General features: G+C 39.9%; 1 protein-coding gene across 2 annotated transcripts in view; it reads right to left on the reverse strand.

Annotated features, from left to right (window-relative positions):
- roraa (RAR-related orphan receptor A, paralog a) overlaps positions 1-27,886 on the reverse strand; it is a 251,231-nt gene that overhangs the window by 85,952 nt on the left and 137,393 nt on the right. The window contains exons 1-2 of one of the 2 annotated variants that reach the window (XM_060887521.1): positions 3,645-3,658; positions 3,394-3,423 (exon numbers count right to left, since the gene is read on the reverse strand). In XM_060887521.1, the coding sequence (XP_060743504.1) occupies positions 3,394-3,423; positions 3,645-3,648 (34 nt within the window). In that variant the 5' untranslated portion in view covers positions 3,649-3,658. Of the gene's footprint in view, positions 1-3,393; positions 3,424-3,644; positions 3,659-27,886 lie in introns of those variants that run through there. The other variant, XM_060887520.1, reaches the window with a different exon arrangement.

A 27,886-nucleotide genomic window follows, 5' to 3' on the forward strand; every position in this document is an offset into this window, starting at 1 on the left:
TAATTTCAGTACGAGTTGAAATATATGAGATAAAATATATGCAATTAAAAAAGATTCAATTTGAGGAGACTTTCTAGGTGCCAAGTTTACTATGTGTCTAATTTAGATACAAATAAACGTTGGACTTTAGCACAGTGGACAGACACGCCGATACTGCAAAGCTGCTATCTGTGCAGTAAGCAGAAATGATTGGTCACAGAAGACCCGAGATCATGAGGGAGCCATGTGGGACACATGCACACGTACACAAATGAGAAATAAGAGCCTGTGCAATCTTGTATAATCAGTTTGCACCCCTTATCAGCAATTTTGGTCATCTCCATAACATGCTACAACAATACTAACTGCTTAATAAAACTCTATAAAACTACTAGATAAACTACTCAAACTACTAAACTTTTCTCCCAGACATACATGGTGCACACTACAGTAGAGATATATACTACTTCCACAAAAATGCTACGCAGGCAATTATACATTAATAATGAGCAATACATCATGTGCTGACAATAACGGGAATACATAATCTACTTCAATTTAAACAACAAAATAAATAACATTTCATTGAAAACAAATCGCTTCATGCTTGATCATCATTTCCTTTGTGTTTTAATCCAGCCCTGACACTTTGTACAGTCTAGCAACTCTGGTTTATCTTAGACACCCAGCTGACAGAATGGACTTCATGCTTTTTAGGAGGACTAAGCAAACAAATAGATTCATTTATCTCTAGGTTTCAAATGCAAAGCAAAGCTTCATGTGCTTTGCTTTATATCTCTCAAATGCCATATACAGAGAAGTATAAGCAAGTTTGTGGAAGCAAAAAAAAAAAAAAAAAGAAACAAAAACAACAACAATTAATTTTACTGAAGGACTTTGAACATGAAATTACTTTCTTCAGGAAAAGCAATTATTTAAAAAAATTAAGAAGAAAGCAGTGAATGGAGGGATAAGTGGCCATATCAGTGGTCATCAAGAAGAAGTAAAGTGAAGTATCTATCATCTCCCAGTGAGGATTTATTTTTTTACAGGTCGAGCAGTGTGGGGGTCAGTAGAGGCTCCTAGCCAACAATTGCCCCACTGCGGGGGCTTGATCACTCAAGCAAGGGTGGAAAAATGAAGAGTGGGTTCAATGTGTGTGTGTGTGTGTGTGTGTGTGTGTGTGCCTCCATCAAAAAGAAGAATATGAGGAACCCCACTTTATTTATTGTGGTTAGATGAAACTACAATGTTTGACCATGAACATGAGCATGAAAAAAGGGGAATTTCATAAAACTAAATTTTGAGATTGGTGTTTTAGGAGTTCTTCTGATTAAATAGATTAGTGTCATCATGACTAACCAGATATTTCAGCTCAAAGCCTTGTTTCCGCTACCAAAAGGTTCAAACGTGACCAAAGAGCTTTTGACCAAGAGCCAAACATTCCCAGTCACAATAATCACAAAATCAGTGTATTGCAATGACCGTCTCCATCTCCAGAGCTGAAACCTACGGAACCCCTGTGGTCTGAATTGACGATGAACATCCACATGTACAAACCTAATAATATAATGAAGTTTTTCTGTATGTTCTCTATATACAGGAAATCCCTCTACAGCAAGTGTTGGCAACTTTGTTAGACATTCCCAGAAGGGACTTCTAAAACAAAGTAGTTATAAAGTTGCTGATAATTGTGAAATTACAGTGTATTGTAGAAAAAAGACTTTTTGGAAGTTTTTGAAAAATAAAAACATGCTTAAAATAATGCTTGTTTGAACCCAATATATCACTTTGTATGCATTACTTTTTAATTATTAAAAACTTTAAAAAAAAAAAAAAAAAAAGGCACTGCAACAGTATTATTTTATTTTTTTAACTCTTGACGCATATGATTTCTTTTTCTTGCAAATCTTTTGATTTCCTTCTTTTCATCAAAATCTAGCCATGTTTTCCAATATTTTCATTCAAATAAATGGGGGATGCAAACATTTGCACATGCAAACTATGCAATAGACAATGCAATGGACTATACTGTATGTTGTAAATAGCAAATTTGACTTTCAAATGGTATACAAACTGTGAAAAAATCGACATTATCTATCATCTACTTTATCGTATAGCCATTAACTGAGGCAAATACTGAGATGCTTGTTCTTTGTAAGGTGTTACTCGGGTGTTAGAACATGACAGACATAACCCAACCCTCATTAGCACTTTATAGTCGATGAAAATGTCTGTTCTCCTTGTAACTGACAAGACCTTTCCTCCCACTATTACATGTCCTTTGAATCATCTCTACTGCACAGCATGGCTTTGACCCAGGACCTCACTGCCAGCATGCCTCCACTATACCTCTCTCTCTCTCTCTCTCTCTCTCTCTCTCTCTCTCTCTCCCTCTCTCTCTCTCTCTCTCTCTCTCTCTCTCTCTCTCTCTCTCTCTCTCTCTCTCTCTCTCTCTCTCTCTCTCTCTCTCTCTCTCCCCTTTCACCCAGTGACATGCGTCATTACCATTGCTTTCACTGAGATTAAATAGTGTGGTCCAGACTGTGTCCATGGCTTTGAACCTGCTCTTCTGAAACTTGCTCTTTGATTTGGCTTCCTCGCTCTTAAGCAGGGGCAATCGGGGCTCTAATTAAGATAGCAGTAGGCCACTGGATAAAAGGAAGAAAGACTAACACTCTTTACTAGAGCAGAATATGGAGAGAGAAAAAAAAAACCCTGTAAAATATATTCCTTTCATTTTGAAAAAAAAAAAAAAAAAGTGTGACCATGCAAAGAAATCTTACAAGATGGTGAATTTAAAAGGAATTAAATGTGCTGCTATTGTTTAAAACTCCTGTGGAATTTGTGTGCATGTGTGTGTGTGAGTGTGTGTGTGTGTGTGTGTGTGTGAGTGTGTGTGTGTGTTTTAAATCCTAAATTATATCTACATTGCTTTAGGCCTATTATCATATCACGGTTTCATCGTAGTCTATTTGCTTATTGCCCACTGCATCCTGCAACAGCTTTTTGAAAGAGGAGACTGGAGATAAAAACTTAATCCGTGAGATTTGCACGCTCGCTCCTGCGCTGAGCTGATGTCTATCTCCCCAAGCTAGACTGCGAAACACAGTTCAGAGTTTTTAACCTCCCTCACAAAGGTTACATGCAAACCACATCCTTGTTTTTCAGTTGCAAGCAGAACAGACAACAGAATGCCGCCAGAAAGAGCTGGAATGAAACAGTCATATGATCTGTTTGAACAAACCGGATCTGTTCATCTGGCCATTATAGAAAGGCCTCCTGGTGAACATTTTAAATGTAGTGGCCTTCATTTTATAATTAATACCAAAGATTTTTCTTCTTTCAAGCTTCTTACATTGTGCAGCTTGTAAACTTAAAGCTTATATGTATATAAGAACAGTCAGTACTTACAAGTGTGTGTCTTCTTTGTTACTGAAATACCTGAAAAACAGAGGAAGTCCTAGTTAGATATACATTACATTAACTGAGCAGATTCCCTTCTACAGACTGTATCACATAAGGGCTCAATTCAATATGCTTGCATACAGTAAATACACATACATACACACATAAACACACATACATACACACACAAACATATAGGAGGAAACCCAAACAAAAAAGAACAATAAGAATATAATATTAAAAAAAAAACCACACACACATTTGTTCCTCAAAAGAGAGACGTTTTTGTTCCTAAGAGACGTATCAAAATTCAACACAAACAGCCTTGTCGATTGTTGCAACTCTAAGTTCTGACATTGACCCGAGGCCAAAGGCTGATGTTGACTGTGACAAAGTTGCTCAGTGCTGCCACAGGCTGTGCCCAGGCAAGGTCAAACAGGTCAGCATGCAGTCACAATACCAACCAGCCAATTGCCTCACTGTCATGGCTGACCTCTGCGTGATGAAAATGAAGAGTGGGGCATGTGTGGAATGCTAGGCAGGAATGCTGTGTTTTCTCAGGCTGTAATCGGAGCCCAACGTCTATGTACTGTATTGTGTTTCAGTGTCACTGTGCTGTGGACGAACTGGTCTCCTGGTTCCTGCATGTGTGTATTTACTGTACATACTGTATGTGTTATGCCTATAGCAGTGTGGTGAGGTGATGGCATCCGAAACGCCTATACCTTCCTTCCTACACACCTGAAACTCGATGGGAAACTAAGCTGACAGAAAAGTGATATTGAAGAAGAAATGAGGCAGTAATCCCCCTGAAACTCCTGCCTACAATTAAAATCACACAGCATTCAGCATCAGCTTTAGCCTCCTTTAGCCATGATGTCAAGCCGGGGCTAAAAGTGACATGAGTGCTCTGGGCAACAAGCACCACTCTCTTAATTCTCCTAATTGTAGGAGCTGGTGTGTTATTATCACACAAGCCTTACAACAAATGGAGACTTCTGGTGTAATTAGTACAAGAAGGGTCCACGAAAATGAGCAATTAAAGACAGACAGACAGACAGACAGACAGACAGACAGACAGACAGACAGACAGACTGATAGATAGATAGATAGATAGATAGATAGATAGATAGATAGATAGATAGATAGATAGATAGATAGATAGATAGATAGATGTAATCATAATGTAGACATACAATATTTTTTCTGCTCAATAAAGAGGTAGGCTTTTGTTTCACTCTCAAATGCTGGTTTCTATTTGTATACTCTGACCATAGATCCATATCAAAATGTATTTTTCTTTTTACTAAGTGCGAATATAGACACTAAGGGCTTCTCTTAGGGGCACACACTAAAAACATGCTTGACCCAACCACAGTGATGAATCGATACAGGAGTGCTTGAGGCTGATGTGCGATCGGTGTGTGAGACATTCTTGTACACACTGGAGTGAAACAAAACCAAATTAGTGGCTGGCTATTACATACAGTGCAACACACAAAGCTGGTAAAAGATAAAAGAGCAACAGTGTAGAATGCAGTCTGAGTCTGAGGTTTGTCTCAGCTCTGATCTGTCCATCTCTATTTCTTCCCAAATTCACAAATTTCTTCTGTTAATATCACATAGGATTAGGAAACGCAATTTTAACACAGAGAAATGTCTGTGATTGCAAATCATCACTATCAAAACAATAATGAGAGGGTTAGTTTAGTAAAAATGGCCTGCTGCTGATGAAGAGTGGAAGGAGCCAATCATCAGCCATTTCCTCCTCTGTGTGTCATTCAGAGGCCAGAGATCCAGTGAGTGAGTTGGGAGCAGGAGGTGGTTGGGCCCTAACACCTCTCAAGCCTGCCAGGCTATGTGTGTGCTCTGCTGGAGGACAGGGTGAGGGTCAGTATGGAGGTGAAGTCATCCTTGACAGATGGGGAAGCCAAACATCACATAACATCATAGAGAATGATGATAATGTTGTGCTCAGATGTAAACACACTGTTCAGTGCTCTGATGAGAGAGAGACACAAGATGAAGAGTTTTCCTCCCTCCCTCCCTTCCTTCCTTCCTTCCTTCCTTCTGTCCTTCCTTCCTTCCTTCCTTCCTTCCTTCCTTCCCCCACACCTCAATGAAGGAGGTGTGAGTTGGATGAGAAGGTAATTACTATGCATGAAACAGCAAGGTAAGTGTACCTGAATCACAATCATAAAGACGAGCTTGTTACAGTTCAACACCGGCTTCCGGAAAAGTCAGCTCAAGGGTAAAGAGTTATTCATGATCATTTCTGCGCTTTGCATCAGCCATTGTGTAGGAAACACACTCAAGAGTCATAAAACACAACCTGATTAATCTCTGATCTCTTACCTTCAGCGTTTTTACTTTTTTCCCCACTTCAGTTGTAAAAATAATTAAAGCACTTTAAAGTACTTCCTTTTCCCCTATTAATGATGTACTTCATACGGTCGCTGTATCTAGCACAGATAATTAATAAAAACATACATCTGTTAAGAATGATAACTGATATCCTTTTTCCCCCCGTCGTGCCACGTGTGTAAGCATTCACTATGTTGTGCATGTTACAAATAAGGACCAAAAAGAGGCTAAAGACATGTTTAGAGAAAAACCTATTGGCTAGGCCAGGACTACTCTGCACCATACAAAAGTCTTAACCAAACTATATTAGAAGAGTTCTTTGCGATCTGTTGTCTATAAGTGAGTAGGAGAATGGAGAAGAGCGTGTCTCATGGCACTGCTGTCTGCCAGACAGATTGTATGTCATAATTCCAGGTTCCTTAGCACCTGACAGCAGATGATGATCATGGATGGTTATTGTCAGGCTGCATCCTTTGCCGAAAGCGGCCACGTTACTCCAGGGTTCAGTGCGCCGTGACATTCAAAGTTACAGTCTCCTTCATGTAATGGAGCAGTCCTCTCACCAAGCTAATGGGAGCGATCCATTTAACCTGTGGCAGAAATACACAAACGAGGAAGTTCCTAATGCGAGGCCCATCCCGGGGGGACGAACACGGATACCGCCCGCTTTCCCTCCAGGCTGCTGCCGATCTGAACGCTTGATATATTGACTGCTACTTCTCACTTATTCTCATTCACTGCTGTGGAGACAAGGAGGGGGTTGAAGGTTCTCTTGGCTGTGCAAGGACACACTGAGTGGAAAAACACCAGAGAAAAGTAACACCTTATGTGACGAGTAACCCAAAAGAGAGACAGAACCCTCACAGGTCGATAGGACAGTACTCTCATGGTTAGACCTTTAATGTGTCTTTTACATAGAAATGTGAATATGGTGTAACCTGTAAATGATTTAAGGCGTGCAATTTGACCACTTTAATTAGTTTTTTTCTGGCGGCTTTTCTTCCGAAACAGATTTATTAAAGGTAGAACAGATATACCCTTGAGACTACAACCACAGCGACAAGTGCACTTGACTTGTATGGAAGAGGACATCGTCTAAGCCAAAGTGTCCTTTAATTCATAAATGCGCATGTTCAAGGTTGTTTCTCAAACATTACTTGTGCTTTGCTCTCAGATTTCTTCCTTTCAGCAAAGCTCACTGGTCCAACCTTTTCATTCAGTGAGGCGCTCAGACGGTTTAGTGTGAGAATAAAAACCGACGATTATCAATAAAACACAAGCCAATACAGGACATGGACACTACAATAATTTATGACTCTCAGGTTAATAAATAAAACGGACAGTGATGCTTTACCTGCCAATCAAACTGATACTTTATTAATAATTAATCAGTACAAATTTTAGACCTGAATTATACAAGACCCTGGTTTCTTAGGAAATGCTTTAGAGATCAGAATAAAAGTAAAGGCCACAAGCAAGGCAGGTTGCTTCAGGTATATTTATATCAAAATATAAATATACCATATATTTGAATCTGTCGCACACACAAACATGCACAGCAACTTGATTTTGCGAGCGTCTGTCATAAAAATTAAAATTTTACTATACAGCCATGAATTTAGAGAAAATATATAAGTACTGTATAATATAATAATGCATGAATAAAGTGCAAATGAATATGAGTATGGGGGATGAGGTACTGTAGCTTAGCAGTTAACGTGTTGGACTACTGATTAGAAGATTGTGAGCTCAAATCCCAGGTCCACTACGCTGCCACTGCTGGGCCCCTGAGCAAGGCGCTTAACCCTCAGTTGCTCAGTTGTATAAAATGAGAAAATGTAAGTTGTTCTGGATAAAGGCATCTGGTAAATGCTGTAAATGTAAATGAATATTGTGGATAATATTGTCACAGGTGGGTTTGATGGACGGACAGGAGAGGGACAATGTTATGGGCCTGTTTTTCAGGGCTTGAGCTAAGCCCCTTACTTCCAGTGAAGTGAAAAGAGAATGCTTTAGTACAGAAAGACATTTTGGACAGTTGAATGAGTTGAATGAGTTCAGTGTGGATGAACTTGACTGGCCTTCACCTCAACCCCATCAAACACCTTTGGAATGAACTGGAACGAAGCTTCATCTAACATCACTGTCTGACCTCACAAATGCTCTACCACATGAATGGGCAAAAATTCCAACATCTCGTGGAAAGCCTGACTAGATACGTGGAAGCTGTTATAGCTGAAAAGATAAGACCAACTCCATATTAACGTCTATGTATTTAGAATATGATGAGAATTAAATTCTGTCTTGGTGTAATGGTCAGGTGTCCCAATACTTTTGTCCATATAGTGTATATAAGGTACAATCATTTCCATTTGGATCCAAATAACATATATTACTGGCACAAAAATCATAGCTGATTTTGTCTGGAAGCATAATGATGGTGGAAAGGAACAGAAAATTATTCCTGTATGCAAAATTTGTCAATATAAACTCGATCTGTAACGTTAATCTTAATCTGTCTAATTAAAGGTCACATTTACATGAACTTGTGTTTGGGCAGTTATAGGTTGCTGGTGAGCAATGAATATGACACTGAGGATCTCTCCTTGTTATATGTGCTTTGTGTAGAGTGTGTGAGGCTCTGAAAGTGGAGATTGTAATATAATATAGAGTATATACACTGTATGAATGTCCTGTATACACATAATAGCAATACTGCACATTTATATAGTAGCATGTTATTTTTTCATGTGTATGAAATGACAGAAAGTGAACAATAAAGACTTCAATAGTATAAACACAGAATCGGAGCAAAGGGCATATATTTTCTCAAGTTCTGTCAAAGTCATGCCAACATTCTTCCTGACACACTTAGCCTTATTATACTTTCATAAACTTCCAAATGCAAAAATGCAATGATTAAAAAAGCATAATGATTCTCATCATCTGCCACTCCCTAATATTCTAAAACACTTAAGTAACTCCATGGAGAGGTCTCTGTCTCTCCGGGGAGGTTAAAGAGAAAAATGACTTCTTCATCTCCAGGCGCTGTTATTTCTGGTCATTTCTAATTGGTTTTAACTAAAAGCAACTCAACTCTGCTGGATCCACAGGTTCCCTCTAACCACACTGCCACACAGTTCTCTGCAAATAGCAGATTTACATCCAAATTAGTTTTAGAGGACATGGAAATTATGCTGCCTTTAGTGTCAAGACAGACCAAAAAAAAGGAGAACACGATGAAAACCACGAGCTATTGTTAAAATAAAATGAGCAAACAAATGTCTCTGAAGTAATAATCCGGTGTGGAGGTCACAGCAAGTCAGAGCATCAGAAGGGTGAAAGCGTGATCCATAGGCCATGGACAAGGCAACATTCACCCTACTGACTTGCTCTTTTATTTGGGTTGGGAGGCTCCAGGTGAGTCCTGAACACCGTCTTGAGGCTCGTGAATAATACATGGCAACCGTAGGGATTGACATGAGCCCAGGAAGGGCACCCGAACAGCAGGCATGGCTGGCAGGCAGATCGGAGACTCTGATGGAATTTTAATTGTTCTGCAGGGAACGCACCCGATAAGCGTTATTGCTATGCTGAAGACGCAGCACAACACAAACCCATTCAGCCGAGTGCTTAAACAAACGATGATTACAGAGAAGCAGTCCCTCAACACACGGCAAGCCCGCCCGCCAGACTCTGGAGTCATTCAAGGCAGCAGACTGTGAACAGAGCCACTAGATAGATGAGAATTTCTATAAACATTTATATTTATTTCCACAGCAATTGATAAGCAGTTGAAAAATGAAGTTAAGAGTACTGACCAGATTATACAGCATCATGGTTTTTACAGCAGACTAGGTAAGGTTCTGAACAAGGTTGTGAGTGGAAATCTGAGAGCAAATCTGTGGGTGGCATTATTTTAGAAATAAAGAAAGAAAGAATCGAGTCTAATCTACGTATGCAATAATCTACTATGCCAAACTAAGAGAACATTTAAATGCATACAGTCTATCTACAGTATACAGAACCATTTCTGTTAAGTTATATTGTAAATATTTCGAGAAAAAACGGAGGATTGTGGAGTTAACGATGTCTATACTAGGCAATGCTGAAAATACGTATTGCGGATATTGCAAATCAAACATTTATCGCACGCCACGGTGACCTTGCTTCTCACACACTGTCAGAGAAAAAGAAAATATATTTGTATTTTTTTTTCGTGTACCTGAAATGGGATGAAACATTTTGGGTAACTGTCTGGAAATTGTGCTAAGACTTGGCAACCCTGAGAGTAAAGAACATTCAAGGTTTTCTTCTACTCCTCCCAGATACAGAGTGTGATCTCACACACTTTTATGCTCCCATTCCCCCTTAATCTGCTCCTGCCCCATGCTGAGCTCCACACGAAACCCGAACCTACTACGGCCTCGCTACAAATAAAGATACATCAGACCACCCTCTGGTATAGCTGAGCACTCTTCATCGACATACTACTAAATCATTATGAGAGAATAATTAATGTGGCTGCATTTAAGAAAATATTGACTTATTCAACGTGTTACAGTGTGTTTATTTCGTCTTCTATAAACTGCTTATAAGAGATGATTGTTATTGTTTGGAAATTAAACTTGATCGTTTTTTCAGGTGTATTTACTCCGGGTGTGTCACATTTGCATTGTAGTTGTGTCGCAGGTCTGGTGTATCACAACCATCCTGTAAATCCAGACCAAACACTTTCTGTACTTCTTTATTTATTTTCCTTGATATTTTTTTTTATCAAGGAAACCAATGCCCAAACGTACACCTGTGTTAATGAAACACAGCGGATAGGGACAGCCAAAGTTGTGCCAGCAGTAATTATAACACAGCTCAAGAAATACAACAGTACATGATACATTAGGCCATTGAATAAACCGCCCTTTTTTATGATTATCCAGGAGGATCACTACTATACAAACTCTCTTTTTATAAATGGTTGTAGATTCTGATTTTAAATAAAGGTAACATGGTATAGAAAGCATGTGATTGACAGCGTTTGTGGATTAAACCCCTTGTTAAAATGGAAGCGTAACTGCTTCATGTGACAAGTCTCTCACACGCAGTGAGAACACACTTCTCAAACACAGCCGGTTTGAATTGGCCTTGAGCCTAAATAGTCATTTTGGAAAGTCCGCATCTCTTACTCATACATATTTATTTGAGGTACGGTAGCACAAAACGTGGGAAGTCAGCATGAAGAGAAATGGGAAGTGCAGCTAATTACGTGTTTCATTTAATTCACTAAACTTGTACATTAGTACTAACTAATTAGTAGTAACAAGATTTATATGAAATTTTCTCCACAGCCTAAAAGCAGGTCTGAATTATTGGACATGCTTCAAGGTGGGCGATTTCCTCATTTATTTCATTTCAATCTTTGTTAAAAAAAAATAAAAAATTAGGCAAACTACTGTACGTTTTTTGATATTGTTTGTCCGTCGGAAAGCTGTCATGCAGTTAGCTCAACATTAGTCACAACTGCAATAACAAACATCGAAACTTTTCTCAAGGTGAAATTACTTAATGTACTTAAAATTTCATCTTGTGAATTTAAACATTCCACAGAACGCCTCGTGTAGAATACGTGATAATAGACGGTTCTAAGCGTATCCTGCGTTATGAGCTACAGCGTCAGTAAATTCAACATCAAAGTCAAACGCATAACAAGTGTATTTTGTGGCCACGTCGAATCATATCTTGTGCTGAGCCCTGAGTTTCGGTGTCTTTAACACAACACTTAATCCATGACAGACACTGCTATAAGAATGAATCTGTATATTTGTAAATAATTTATTATAGTATATAATGATTTATGGATGTATTAAACATGTCATAAATGTATTAATAGGCAGATAAGTGTTATCGAATTTAAAGTCTGTTTATTATATAACTCACTTCAGCCCAACTTATAGAATAGTTTATTTCCATGTTTAAAAATGTCTACTTTATGTAGCACACTTTTCTCCTGCAGAAATACGTTTTCTACTTTATTCTCTCCGAATTTCCATGAACGAATAAAAGTAGTGTATAAACAGACCTGCTGTATTTACTGAGACATTTGTTGTTTCGGTCTTTTATTTAGCAGGTTACACTGAGAGCCACTGAGTTTCCACATTATAATAAAGAGTTAAGTGAATTTTTTTTTTTTTTCTTTGATATTCACTCCTCTGTTATGTAGGTTCACACAAATTAATTAGACATTCATTTAAATGTCACTTACTCCATCTTGTAGTAGTGTTTGGAAATTTCAGCAAAAGCCACAGAGATCTCACTGACTGTTTAACACCTGTGAGAAGTTACAAATCATCGCCTCCCCCCTTTTAGATTTCACTCGTTTGCGGTCAAGGGTGCCAGCGATGTTTGTCAGCAAAACTGTATTGCAGAAAACCACAGCAATATGCCACATAGTTTTAAGTGCTTCCTTAGAACATGAAAAACAGTGATGCATGGCTACTGAGTGCTTACCGAACGCCGGACGCTGATTGTCAGCCTGGCCTTTATGACTCATAAAGAAAATGGTAAGAAATTCCACCCGACTTTTTTTTTCTATATTCATCTCAAAATGTCACAGCTGTAAACACAACTTATAGGAAACAGAGTCTAGCTGCAAAACAAATGCAGCCCCATGAATGACTGCAGAACCACCACGTACTATGCGATATACTTTTTACTCTTTAACTTCTCCACTTTCCCAGACCATTTATGTGAAATCTATAGCATTTCACATCCTGAAAGAAGGAGTGGGCTGGGGTGCTTTCCAAAGCAAACCACATCTTGAAATGCAAGTCTACCACCATTTCTCCCTCCTACATCACCTCGCTTGAACTGTTTATCTAATTCTCTTTTACTTTTATCCTCCTCTCTCTCTTCCTCAGACACCTCAGTGTGGCAGAGCAGACAGAATGTTAAGCAAGCAGGTTGAGCACAGATGAATTAAACATCCCTCATAATCCCTGTCGGACACTCTGTCTCAGGCTAGCGAAAGCCGGAGTGTGGGTATAAAAAAGTGCAGAAGTCTACAGAGCTCACATTGCCCACAGAGATAGCTGCCAAGACTTAAAGCACAGGTGCTGCTTTCAGATCCACCGTAGATGGATTTTAACGTAATTGTACAACTGGGATAATGAACTTGGCCCGTGCTAAGCCCCGGCCAATAATGCTAACTGCCCCAGCAACTCTCTCAGGTAATAAGTGTTTTGTGAGTGGAATTACAGGTCCGTCGATGATCCAATTAATAACACGGAACTGCTGTGTTGCCTCTGGACCTGGACTGAACATGAAAATTGTCTCTCAGTATATCTGCCAGTACAGCAGAAGCAAAAGCAGAAGCATTAAGTAGTGCTACATGACTGCCATCATACCTGGCACTTTGCACGTCATCTATTTTTCATGTTTTTCATAATTAAAAGCTGAAGCCTGTGCATGCTTCTCTGCATGCTTAGAAAAGATCAAAGATACCGCTATTAGAGATCAGACTCTCTACATCTCTCGCTCGCACACATACACTTAAATCAGCTACATCCTGCAATTATTCACATGCCAATGAGAGATCAGTCAGAGAAGCTGGCAAGAAACCGAAAGCATGGCAAAGAAAAAAATAAATAAAGATCAGGAAAAATGAATATTTCTGTATATTATTATGATATTATTCATGGATAAACATTGTGTAAAGCTTCGTACCATCTCGGGAACAGAATTACATATTTATTTAAAAAAAATAATAATAATAAAAATGAACAGAACTCATAGCTCTAGTGCATATAGCATTGACAGTGTTTATTAATTTATTTGTCCCAACACAAGCCTTTGCAGCTCTCCGTCATCTTCACTCCCTGCGATCATCTATTTCCTTCTCTTGGTTTTTCTCTTCCCTATTTTTCAATTCCTGTCGATCCTAAAACAAACTAAATAGTATAAAATCTGCAAAATCAGTATGCTAACCTACAAATATACACTTGGAAATTACAGTGAATATAATATCTGGTTCAAGAAAGGAACATTATATGAAGTCAAATGAACAGAGCTATCATTAGAGACAACATTCAACTTGCTCATGTTGTCTCTGCTGTGTTATATGAGTGACATTAAACTAGAGTGGTGTTTGAACCTTTGTGAAGGCTTTCAAATGTTCTATATTTCTGCATAAATTTGACCAAAAACATCATCAGATATTTACAAAGTCCTAAAAGAGAACTAATTGAAAAAATGAAACAGAATTATTATTACTAATACTACTACTATTACCACTACTAATAATAATAGTACAGTAATCCAATATTACTGTTGTTAACAGTCTTGCTCGTTAAGCTCGTTACTCAGTACAGAAAAGCTTCTCTGGGAAATCTTGGATTCCTTCAAGGAATATCTGACAATGTAGTGGTTAAGGTGTCGGGCTACCAATCGGAAGGTTGTGAGTTCGATTCCTACGTCCACCAAGCTGCCACTGCTGGGCCCCTGAGCAAGGCCCTTAACCCTCAATTGCTCAGTTGTATAAAAATGAGATAAAATGTAAGTCACTCTGGATAAGGGCGTCTGCTAAATGCTGTAAATGTAAATGTAAAAATATAGAAAATTCTAAAGGGTTTACAAACATTCAGGCACATTTTTTCACACTGTTATAACTGATCAGCAAAAATGATCACTAATCAAAATTCAGCAAACAAAACTAAAATTCAGCAAACAAGACTAAAATTCAGCAAACTAAACTAAAACAAAAAAAAACCCCAAATCACACTGCTTCAAAAGAGACTTTAAGATCTATTATACACTCAGCAGCTTCCACCATTGTTTCCAGTTTGGGCTCTGACTAAAAAACAGCCAGGAAGACTGTGGAATGTAGCATAGTTCTGGCAAGGACAGACGTGTACAAAGACCTAGGCAACTTTGTGCATGCAGCATCAGATGCTGTTTCAGGAATAACAGGCAACAGATGCGATGAGAATCGGGTCAGAAAAAGAAATCAGTATACGCAGGTTCCTCTGTAAAACGCAGTCTGAATAAGCTCACAAACATAATAATAAACCACACAACTGTGGTATTTACAAGGCTACATAGCACCTACATGAGCTCTTCATGCTGTTAGGTGACATATATTTGTGGTATGACATGTGGAGAGAGAGAGAGAGAGAGAGAGAGAGAGAGAGAGAGAGAGAGAGAGAGAGAGGGGCGGACGAAGGCAGCATGCAAGCGTTTAAACTCAGTTTTGGGGCCAGTCCAAGCAGACAGGGGCAAATACTGTCAAAACAAAGGCAGGCAAGAGCAAACAAGAATAATCCATAATAGGTTTTATGGAATATGATTTAGGATTAAAAATATAGGAAATTGTAGAACCAGGAAACACTTTCATAAAAGTAAAACAAGGCTCGGACGTAACAACGGTACATGCACGAAGAGAATTTGTGAACAGTGACAAAGAATAGAAAAACTACTGAAAGACTAGACATAGAACAGGTGACCACAATTAGGTAACAGCACTGACAGGGCAGGGTGGATAAATGACTAGAAAAGCTAACCACACGACAAGCACATAAGGTTTGTTGCCATGGGAACAGCAACGCAAAAAGGGGAAATCCAGACAAGTTGAGTTTGGTTTCACTATTATGGGAACACTATTATTTGATATATCAGAAATACGCTGATGAGCTACAGTACAAAGCCAACTGTTACTGTATTTTAAAATCAGCCCACGACGTATTATAACTTTATAAGTCACCAGACTCGTGTGTTATACTGTATATCAAACCAACAAATGAATGAATGAATAAGACAATAACCTTTATAAATATTTATGTAAAGTTATGTCAGGAATGGCATATGAACACAGCCTGTCAATAAAGCACTATTTTTCACACTCCTTACTGAAGTCTACAGGTTAGCTGAGCATCGGTGATTTTATTTTGTAGCTACAGCAGTCTCTTTTAGTTCCAAGCTGTTTAATGTTTTATTACTCACTTAAGCATTACTGTCTGTAATACTTCATGCAGGCTGCTCCACTGTCATTTCATCATTGTCTTGTTATGCTATTTGGGCAGGTTTATGTTAGCGCAGTGAAACAATAGAGAATATTTACTGTAGGTGCTCGACAGGAAATGTGGACGCTGGGACATCCGGGATGGACGCGGACTTAGTAGACGTCACATATAGTATCTGCACAATGCTGCACGCTTTTGCAGGACCCCACAGAGGTCACACACAGGGTACAATCAGAGACCACAGCCTCCTCCTTCCCACTCTCTTATGCAATGCAGTAGAACAGTAGCGTTACAGTGCAGTAATTATTAATCACCATTCCATTAGGTGCAAGCATCCATCATAAACATCTTAATTAATTTACAATGCAAGCAACAGGGGGATTACAGCGAAGAGGAAATCTGCTCTGCCTCTATAGCACTGGAACAGATCAGGATTTTAAATTTTTAAACACGTCTTTCATGTTCTCCAGAGCAGGGAAAAGCCTTTGAACAGCCAGCTTGTTAGGAGCTGCATCAAGCAGCAGTGCTACTTTTCAGCTTCTCACAGTTCATTCAGTGCCTGGGTTCAGGTACTAAAAAGACCCACGCCATGTACATGTACGCTGTAAAATGTTCCTTTTCCTCTCTACGCCTCTGCCACTTCCCTTTTCCTCCTTTATTAATGTCAGAAGGCAGCTCTGTTCTGCTCTGTTCTTCATCATGCTTCTTTGTCTTGATAACGCAAGTTGAGAACCGCATGTAGAATTGTGTATGTAATTGTCTCTAATTAAAAAAAGCACACTTTATCCATTCAAAACAACAGCTGTGCTTGATTGATTTGCATATGTGGGGCATCTCTTGAGAGAAATCTGTGTGGAGGGTGAGTGAGTGAGTGAGTGAGTGAGTGAGTGAGTGAGTGAGTGGGTGGGTGGGTGAGCAAGTGAATGAGTGAGTGAGCAAGAGTGAGTGAGCGAGTGAATGAGTGAGTGAGCAAGAGTGAGTGAGTGAGTGTAGTGAGTGAGCGAGCAAGAGTGAGAGAGTGAGTGAGTGAGTGAGTGAGTGAGTGAGCGAGCGAGTGAGTGTAGTGAGTGACTGCAGATGTTTATAACATGATTTAGGAACCTTTTTTAGAGACATGAGACACATGGGCTTCGGCCAGGACCGGCACGGCTATTAGAAGGCTTGGAGAAAGGAAAGCTTGAGGAAGTGCAGGTAGTGTCTGATGCACGGCTTGGTGAGTAGGAAGAACACGATAACTAATATGACCCGCTGCTGTCAGTGTTGTACCACTGTGTGAAATAAGAGCCAAAGTTCTTTGTGCATTAATTGAAGTAAAATGTCTGTTCTCTCATATTGTCTCCCTGTGGTAATAGAACTGTGCACTCAAGACTTTTCATTTGCTAAACATGAATCTTTAAATACTCAGGCTGAATGTATGTGGCAGTCCTCTTCCTCCTGCCTGCTTCCCTCCCTCCCTCTTTTCCTCTGCCTGCTGAATATTTGAGTCAGTCAGCCTGACAGCATTCAATGCTAAAGCACTCCCAAGGCTGATGATCAAAGTCGGCAGTCAATTCGCATTACAGGGCATCGATTTAATGTTTCCTAACCTAATGCCTGCCGAGGCCTGAAAGATATCACAGTCCACAACATTCTTATTTTTTTCTTAGCTTAGGTTTGGATGTATATGGCTTCAAATTAAACCTCTATATAAAATTATAGTACATTTCTGAAAGCAGTGTTATAATTAGGAGTTGCTATAATTAATTGTCTTGTTCGGAGCGTATTGCTTATTATTTTACACATTGTGCTGTATTTTTAAACAGAATTCAATGCCGTATACACTACAGGGGTGTCTAGATAATGTCTGACGGAAATTCCTGACATTAAATATATGCAGTATGATGTATTAAGGGTTTGATTGAAATGTCAAGCATCTTTTAGTAGTCAAATTACTGTGGTTCAGTGGTGTGTTTTTTTTCCTTTGCTTGATTAACTTAACAAAAAAACAGCATCATGTAAATTACAAGTCAGAAGGCCTTACGTCCCGTGTTCATCCCTGCAGCATGCTTTAATCATCTGATGTAATAAAGTAAGAATACCATGCCCTCACCCCTCTGTGACTAATATGGTATCTCCTGTCCTCCTGTGGTGGAAGGGAAATGCGTGTTTTTCTTCTTCCTGTGCAGGAATTGAGCCTGTCGGAACGGATCAACATCGCTGACACGGCACAGTGACACACTGACCCACAAGTGCCGTGAGGAAAACTCGAGGTTTTACTGACAGCAAAATAACTAAATGAAATAAATAAACATGCTATTGATTTATGTAAGAGCTGCAGTCCATGAAGTGCATTAGTCATCATGATGGTGGTGACAGGGCAAGGGGTCTTTAATTATTCCACAGGAGTCAGACAGAATCAGCGTTCCATGAAGAGCTGACATCGATTTCCCTTCAGCGAATAGGACACACTAACTGTGTGGCAGCTCTGAGCCCAAGGCAGACAGGAGAAAGGACTACAGTGCTTGGTTATACAGTTAAATATATACAGTACAGAACGTGGCTTTGTACACACAGACTGTAGTGTATCTTTGCAGATGGAGTGCATTGTTAAGGAATTGGAATCTGCAGCAGACTTTTTAATCCTTAAAGTATATTTCACTTGATATTAGGGCTGGGCAATATAATGATATAATATCAATATCGTGATAAATGATACCATCGATACAATCATTTCTTTGTAACCGTTTTAATAACAAAAACAGCTACTTGCAAGCCAATGATTTGATGTTAGGGTTTGTTAATAATTAATAAACGATTATTACATTGAATTTATTATATTAAAAACTAATGTACAATTGAGTAATATATAATTTTACAAATTTATGGAAACGATTATAATTTATTGTTGTCTTTTATCCTTTTAAGTTTTAAGTTATTTATTAGTCTAGACATTGTAGACATAAAGGTTTTACTTAAATACCACTCTACATATCATGATATGTTGTGTATTGGTGTATTGTCAAAAGGCCTTCAAGTATTGTGATATGATATAGAGATGATATATATTTTTTATGTTGTTGCTAAATCACCCAAACATAATTGATATCAGGTTAAAATTTGAACGTCTTGTTTGAAAGTCTTTCCTGTCCACTGGTCTAAACTTCCAGGTTGAAACAAAAGCACAACTTTAAGACCATGCACTCGTACGTATTCTGTATGGCAAGTAAATATCCCAGAGTAGAGATACAGCTGCACAGCTGCAGTGTTCATTCACATGCAGAGAGATGCCCATGGCTATTCAAACATGTACTGCAGACTTTAGTTAAAAATGCATCATTTTGGAAGTTCCACTGATGTTCACCAGCCCATTTAGCTCTTTACTGCTTTTTGTGCTTACATAATTTACGAGGCTGAAAGCAGACACGGAAAAAAAAATGCGGGTTCAGACTTGAAGTTGAAGGCAAAACAAGTGAAGGCTTACGTCCTATCAGCATGGACCTTGTGCGCTAACAATCACCTTAACACTTAGCAATCTCAAGACACCTTGACCCCATGACCATTTTAGCTAGGCGTGCAGAAGAGGAGTGAGGCTGAGATCTTCTTGTCAAAAGCTGATTTACTCATTAGCTCAAATAGATTATACAAACACAAGTGTAAAAATAAATCAGTATAAACTGAATGAACCATGTTATTCTATTTTTCCCCCAATATACTCCAGTTCCTTTTACACACTGCACAGCATCTACGATGGGTGCGTTTTACTCTAGTTATTAGTGCCATAAATTAGTTCATATAATTGATATTCTCATATAGCAGTCTCCCTCCCAAAAGAATACTATTGCGCGGCTCATAATAATATCCGAGCTCCCAGATGGATGGCTTTGGACTTGAGAATAATTTTGCCACCTATCTAATTCTAGAAGTGCAAGTTACATTTTGAGCCCGAGAGTAGGATTCGGCATGGCAAGAGAAATGCACAAGTCATCTCACAGATTTCAGTGAGAATTGGCTCTCAAATGCAGTGGCACAATCTATTACCCATATGGCAATTAGACTGGAGCTTGCAATGACGTTAATGCGAGTTAATAACCAAAGCACTGAAACACTACATTCACATGTAGGGATCATACTAAACTCCAATATCGAGCAATCCGTTCTTAATGATCCAACAAAACAAAGTAGAAATTATTTCTTTTCTTTCTTTCTTCTTTTTTCTTTTGCCGGTTTTGACACCTAATGTTTGAGATGTCAGAACTCAGAAAAGCTGCACTAAAGAAATTGAAAGATTTTTTTTTTCTCTTTTAAGTGAGTGGAAACATGGGGAGCGAGAAAGCAATATGAGCAACAATCCTCCAGAGTGCTTCCCCCTCATGATTCCCTCTGTTGTTTGTCAGCGAGGGTAATACAAGCTACGGCCCACAACTCTTTCTCCACCTGTACACAAACACACCAGATTAGGCTTTGAAAGTGAACGTGAGACATGTATTCTCGCTGTAGTGCTAGCAGAACAGAAGGACCGACTTTGTATGTTTGTTAGGACGCAAAGCAATTCGGTTTGAAGTGTTTCGCCGATTTGTTTCATGACTTCAAAAGATATTTAGCTGTGTGCCGAAGTGAGAGAAGAGAAGCTTCTGGAAGCGTTTAAGAAACAGGCAGTTAGAAAGGAAGAGGAATGTTCATGTGGTCATTAGCAGACAGTTCCTTTAATCATTCCTGAAACTACCTCACACAAGTGCTCATTTGCTGGATCTTCAACAGCTCTACAATAGAAGAACTAAAATCTCCTCGACAGTTCATTTAGTTTAATGCAATAAGGATGTAGAATAACGAAAGAAGAAGAAGAAGAAGAAGAAGAAGAAGAAACAGTGTCTATGCCAAATCATGTCTGATTAATTTTTCTCTTCTAAATACTGCCTCTGAGTCAAAACATATTATCGAGTTGAGATGCAAAAACGCCAGCCGAGGCAAAAGTGATTATTTTCATGACCTGAAAAAAAAAAGCTATTTGAACACTGAAGCACAAATTGTTGCACAAATTCTAAATGAATATATACAGGAGGGAAATTTTCAAAGGAATATTTTGCCAAGAAAAATAAAAGGTGGAGATGAAATTATCTGGAGGCCTCGTTTTCCTCCCCACCCCCTTCTCCCTTCTCTTTCTTCAGTCTTCGAAAAAGAGAAATTTATTTCTGCCTTCATCTCTAAATTGGATGCAATTTATTGCCTTTCCAAAGCTCGTTTTTCATAGGCAGTGGCAGCCAATGCGTATCTGCCTGCTCAATGTGGCCTCCGGTGCTAATATGAGGAAAGTAGCTGGGGGGAGATGCAGTAAGGGGGACGCTGACCAAAACCAATCCGTGATCAGAAAGAGAGAAATAGAGAAATAAAAAGAAAGGAAAGAAAGAGCGACGGGGAAGTAACAACTGAGAAAAAGTGAGAAGTTTGAGGAGCGAGAGAATGAGACAGAAGAAAAATATGTGAACTCACTGAAGGTATGAGGGTTTTATCAGCAGCCACGAAGAAAGCAGGGGTGGCAGGAGTAGAGACGAAGAACTGCTGGGTGCAATTACAGAGTCCGGTGGAGAGACGGACAGATCAGCATGCAATGGAACAACATCAGCAGCAATGACACCAACTAGCAGTGAGCTACTCTGTGTGTGTGTGTGTATATGTGAGTGTGTGTGTGTGTGTGTGTGTGTGTGTGTGTGTGTGAGTGTGTGTGAGTGTGCGTGTGCGCGCATTCTGCCTGGAAGCAAAAGCTTAGCCTGGATGTCAAATATGAAGGCTGAACAGAGATGAGAGAACAGGTAAAGGGTCAGTGGGGACATAATGGATACATTGAAAGCTGGTGTATACTTTCTTCTACACCCCCTTCCTCGAGCCTCCAAAGGTCAGAAAAGGTGGAGGTGGAAGTCTCTCTGAAACTGAAACATCAAAATGTGACACTTTCAGGTTTTTGGGAATTGGTTTCAATTTGAATGGGTCTGAGAAACAAAACTGGTCATTTGTGTCACTACAACTATAAAAACTACTAGCTAAATTTCACAGCAGCAGGGTTGGAGCTTCAGTTATTTATGGTTGTAAGAATTTATACTTATTCTATTAGGTTCTTTTGATGACTGAGGAAAAGAGCAGTCTTTTTTTGCATGCCTTAACATAGAATATTTATTATAAACTTTTAAGCTCCGTGGACTCATTGCATGTCTATGTGGAATTTTCCAAAAGTCTAGGAAAAAATAAATAAGTAAATAAATAAATAAATACCATCTAACCAACCAAAAATGTCTTAAATACACCTTGAATTAAAAAGAAATGAAACTCCCACTTTGCTACTGAGAAATGGAGCTAAAGAAGTAGTTTTGCTATTTGTAGTGACACTAATGGCTAATGTCCCAGACAGCACGTCTTCTAACACATTCAGTGTTGAAACCCCTCAATTCCCACCTCCTTCTTACAGGACTACTGACCAGTCGCTAAAGAGTTATACTATACGCTCAGAGAGTGATCTTTTGCAGGTGCTTCCTTCCTTCCTTCCTTCCTTCCTTCCTAAGTGTTTTTCTGACCTTTGCTAGGCTTTTAAAAGAAAGCATAAACCAGCCTTCAACATACCCACGATGTTTTGACTAACCCTTACCTGTCCTCTCATCTCATATCTGTTCCACATTCATATTTCACACCCAAGCTGAGTTTCCAGGCTCCTGAAAACGTGTCGGGATGTGAATCAGCTGCCCCGAGATGTGAATGAGTGTTAAATGTGTGTGTGCATTCTGGACTCCAGCACCTACAGTATTAGTTTTACTTGTCTGTTACACCCTTAACAGACTAACTGAAAGTAAATTTCTGGTGCTTTCCAATAGCACTAATTCGGATTCAGCAACTTCAATAAAAATTGAAATCTAATGCTCAGATAACAACAGGTTCTGTTCACACACATATATTTCATTAGACACAGACTTTGGCACCTCAAGAGTTCAAGCTGGAGATTAAACCTGCAGAATAAATAAGCAGAGTTCTGCTGAAAATAATCAAATACCACCCGTACGACGCAGCCTGACATGAAGTGGAGGTCCGTTAATGTCTCGACGCTGAGAGTTTTATTCCTCTTTTCCTTAGCAATTTATTTATTGATTAAAAACAACTCAGTACATTTTTAGTTGACTCTCATGTTAATGTTAAGTTCCTGTTTTCACTTACATTATAGCAGCTATAAACTGTTGTTCCCTGAGCAGGGGAGAAACCACAGAAGTCTTTGTCATAAACATTTCAGCACGTCATTAAATGTAAAGTTTACTTAAAGTTAAAGCCTTATCTCTGGCTGATACACATTGCTGACACTGGAGACTCCTTACAAAACTTGTAAATAAATTTCTCCTTACAGAAAACTTCGTAAATCAACGATTCCGTACATTTTTAATCAGGTTATATGAGGCGTCCACCATGCAAGTTACTATAGAAGCTTTACTGTATTATGAAGAGCGCATTAATATAGAACAGTAATCCGTATAATACGGCTGGCACTACTGTCACTGCTGCTGTTAAAGTACGTTAATCACCACCTTCTGACCAATCAGACTTGAGAATTCAACAGAGCTGTGGTTTAAATAGTCTAAAGAGATTTGTCTAATGGAAGTAAAGGATGAAAATGTTTTCCCATTAATCATTAATCATACCATAACTGCATGTGTGTCAAACTACATTTCTCTATTGTTCTCTTGATTTCTCTCTGCCTTTTATATTCACATCAAAACACACACACACACATACCTTATCCAGCCACGCATTAACACACAACTCGGCCAGTTATCTCAAGGTGCACTCTGTCCTGCGACCTTGCTGTTGCACGGCTATCGAGCCAATGAATAACTATCACATTTCTTTAGCTGACAGCTGCCACAGCCAGGCCTAGGTGATATACGGGACATGACAAGTGATTCTAATTAAACGGAGAGGCAGTGGATGTAAAGTGGCAGGACGGGAACAAACCTTGTCTGGCCGAGCGTCTCGAATCGCTCCTGTCAGAGTGGGCTTTAACCCTCTATACCTTAGCACCCAAAACTCCGTTTCCCCGAAGGACTGTCAGGCTTTCCGCCTGAGGGAGAACAGCACACAGCCAACCCTCTTGTTCATCACTAGTGATAAACGTCTGATGAAAAGCAGGGAATGGTTTTGTTAAGAATCTGATACGAGTACCTGGTCCTGGTGCATTTGTCAAGCTGTTGTTTTCAGCCAGACGAGCCACAGAGGCGTCAGAGCCTGCTCTCGCTCTCCGGGCCTGCGTGATGCTGTCACATATGCATCTGTTTTTATTCTGTGTTAAAAACAAGAGACAGCATGCAAAACCTGCTTGCGGAATCAAAACCGCTCATGTTTTCTCAAATTTTACCTGTTTATTGGTCTTGGCAAAGAAGACAAAACACAGAAAGTCTTTTGAGGGAGGAGGTTTCCGGTGGTTGAGGGTCAGTGCAAAACTGAGACAGAAAAGATGCGAGAAAGCTTTTTTCTAAGCCTTCATTCGAATGACCTGACGACACCTAAGAAAAAGGCAATCGATGCAATGCAACATGCTGACACAAAACAGCACTTCCACTGAATGTTCCAGGAGCCCGTAACCAAGCGTCAGTGTGTATCTGTGCAAACCTGATGACGGCGTCTGGAATGACTTTCCTCTCCCATGAGCTTCAGCTGACCAGCTTGACAGCCCATCAGCATCATGGTAGTCTCACTCACCAGATTGCAGGCTGCCAGTTGGCGCAAGCCGGCAGCAGAACGAGTCTCTGGAGCTTGCCAGGAAATCTGTATTTGATAATACAGCTTCACGCATCACTGCTTCCCTTTTCGCTCTCCCGCTAAGTATGAGCTAACTCGATACATCAGTTTTTTTTTTTTTTTTTGCTCCTTGTCGTATTTTCACTGTTCCCCTCCCCCTTCAGCTGTCTGAGCCAATACCTGGCACTGAAGGCTTACTAACTTAATTCATACAGAGCCTGCTGAGGGGGGGTAAAGCCTCTCTCTGCAGGTTTGGTTTGCTGCAACAAGCTAATGGCATTGCTGAAGACACCCTCAGACAACTGCGCTGATACAGTAAGCATGTAGTAAAGGTAATGTCACTTCAGCTTAAATAGCGCTGGAATGAGACTACACGTGGTACTGACTCAAATTAACGCAATCACGGCTGCCTCTGGAGTGTGGTTAGTGACACACACATGATATACGTGCCATAAAATACAGTGACAAAGATAAACAACAGGGCTGAGCACTATTTCTCACTTACCCTACCAATTCAGTGTTTTTTTTTCTTGTTCTGCTCGTTTTTCTCCCTCTCTTCCTATCAACACTCTATCTGGCAGTGTTCCAGCCTGAAGCTGGGAAGGAAAGCGGCTAGAAGACACGATGTGGGAAAGAATTATTTTCGAGGCCTTCAGTCTGGGCAGGTCTGAAAAATACATCATGATTAATTCTATCCTATACCATCAGCTCTTATCTGTTAGCTTACACTCACATTTGAGACAGATCTCAGCACTAAGGGGTATTGATGATCGCTCCTAAAGCACAATCAATATTATAAATTTAGACAGGCCACTGGATCCCGGGCTAAAGACTTTAGCTGTGAAAGAATACTCATGCTGATGTGATATCAATGCACTTGCTTTTTCTCAATTTACTCAAAACCTCAGACGCTCCGCCCGCAACTGTCTGATGTATATAAAAATCGTTTGAAATCTTAGCAAACCACACGTCAAGTTCAAGGATGAAAACTCTCCTGGCTTGCAAGGTAAACTTTTTATCAGCTTAACAGGAAATCATGGCTGATCTGACAGAATGTAGCTTTAATTAAATGGACATAAAGCTCAAAATTTTACTTTTCCACACTGAACCCAAAATGTGTCTTTAAAAAAGTGACGTGACATACAGCTAAATATGGTGACCCATACTCAGAATTCCTTCTCTGCATTTAACCCATCCAAAGTGCACACACACAGCAGTGAACACACACACAGCAGTGAACACACACACAGCAGTGAACACACACCCAGAGCAGTGGGCAGCCATTTATGCTGCGGTGCCCGGGGAGAAGTTGGGGGGTTCGGTGCCTTGCTCTTGGTATTCCCAGCCCGAGACTCGAACCCACAACCTTAGGGTTAGGAGTCAAGCTCTCTAACCATTAGGCCACGACTTCCATGACTTATGCACAGGACTACTGGACACTTGGTTTCCCTATGTTCCCCTGAGGTCCAATGTCCAGTGTCTCTCATTATTTTTACATTTACATTTACAGCATTTGGCAGACGCCCTTATCCAGAGCGACGTACATAAGTGCTTAAATCTCTAACATTGAATACATTAATGCTGGATCACTAAGTTACATACTTAAGATACCATGAGTTTAAAACATTTGTTCTAAGTTACAATGAAAGTGTCAAAGGTGTGTTTTTTTTTTTTTTTTTTTTTAAATGCAAAAGATAATGAAAGAAGTGCTAGTTGAAGTGTTTCCTGAATAAATAGGTCTTCAACCGCCGCTTGAAAATAGCCAGTGACTCAGCTGTCCGGACCTCTAGGGGAAGTTCGTTCCACCACCTTGGTGCCAGTACAGAGAAGAGTCTTGTAGTATACTTGCCTCTTACCCTGAGAGATGGTGGAACCAGTCGAGCAGTGCTGGTAGATCGGAGGGTGCGGGGTGCAGTGCGAGGAGTGATGAGGGCTTTGAGGTAAGAGGGAGCTGGTCCATTTTTGGCTTTGTAGGCCAGCATCAGTGTTTTGAATCTGATGCGTGCAGCTACCGGAAGCCAGTGGAGGGATCGCAGCAGCGGGGTGGTATGAGAGAATCATTATCCATATTTAAACCACCCATGTATTTTACTGCTACTCCTGGGCCCCTGAGCAAGGCCCTCAATTGCTCAGCTGTATAAATGAGATGTAAGTCACTCAGCTGTATAAATGAGATGTAAGTCGCTCTGGATAAGGGCCATAAATGTAAATGTAATGAATGCAATGGACAGTAAGTAACTGGGCAGTTATTGTTGTTCGTCTTGTTGTTATTGTACTCTTGCACGTTGTCTATGAAAAGAAACCACACGTTTTTGAAGTTGAAGTGTAGAAAGCCGGGCTGACAGACTGTATCTGATCAGGACTGTGGGGTGCTGGGAGATTTTGTGAGCTAATTACCTGCACAACAGGAACAAATGTCAAGATCCTATCGTGCTTGCATGAGCAAGATTTTATCATGGTTGCTTTTAGCTTCCTCCACTTATATTCCCCCTTCTAGCAGGGTTTTTTACCTCGGGCTGGATAGAGTGAGTATACTCCACCCACACCACAGTGTCTAATTCCTTTTATATACTCAGCTGGCCTTCTACAAGATTGCAAACTTCTGTGTATTTGCACATCCACTTGTGTGTGTGAAATGGGAAAACAAACATTTTGACACCTAGAGCTTTACAGAGCAAGAAATAGTAGGTATTGAAGCAAATTCCCTTCATTGAAAGTGAAAATATCTTTGCTTTAAACACTAAGTGGCAGGTTAACGTGATGCAATCACCTCTCTTGTGAGTCCACTCCAAAATCCCTCTATTTTCAGCAACTGACAAAGTCGATGATGTGATTATAGGGGATGAAGGTTACATAACAGCATCATATTCATTTGCTGGCCAAAGCATTACCAGGAAATAACACTCTCTCTCTCTTTCTCTCTGTTTCCCCTCTCATTTCTTTCCATTTCATTTATCTCCCTTGTACAGTGTCTCGATCTTTCAGTCTCTCCCCTCACACTCAGAGACACCCTTCTTCCCCTCCCCTTGCATACAGTCTATTAAAGTCACATCAAGGGATTAAGATGAAGTAGGTCAGTAGAGCACTGCTGGCGTAGAAAACACACACACACACACACCAAACAAATCATGGCCTCACGTCACAACGGGCCATGTAAAGCAGGAAGAGGAGTCACCAGGAGAAAAAAAGAGGAGTGCTAGAGAGGCCGAGAGATGGAGGGGGGAGGCAAAAGAAGGCCACCCATTCTAACAGATCTCTATAGGAACAGGTGCCAGTGCCACCACACGCAAACACACAGTATCAGCATTGGCACTCCTGAACTGTCATACAGTGTAGATAAATCTGCAGCATGGGTGAACTGCACTCACTCTCTTTCCCTG

The sequence above is a fragment of the Tachysurus vachellii genome, chromosome 14 (genome assembly GCF_030014155.1).
Source record: "Tachysurus vachellii isolate PV-2020 chromosome 14, HZAU_Pvac_v1, whole genome shotgun sequence".
NCBI lineage: Eukaryota > Metazoa > Chordata > Actinopteri > Siluriformes > Bagridae > Tachysurus > Tachysurus vachellii.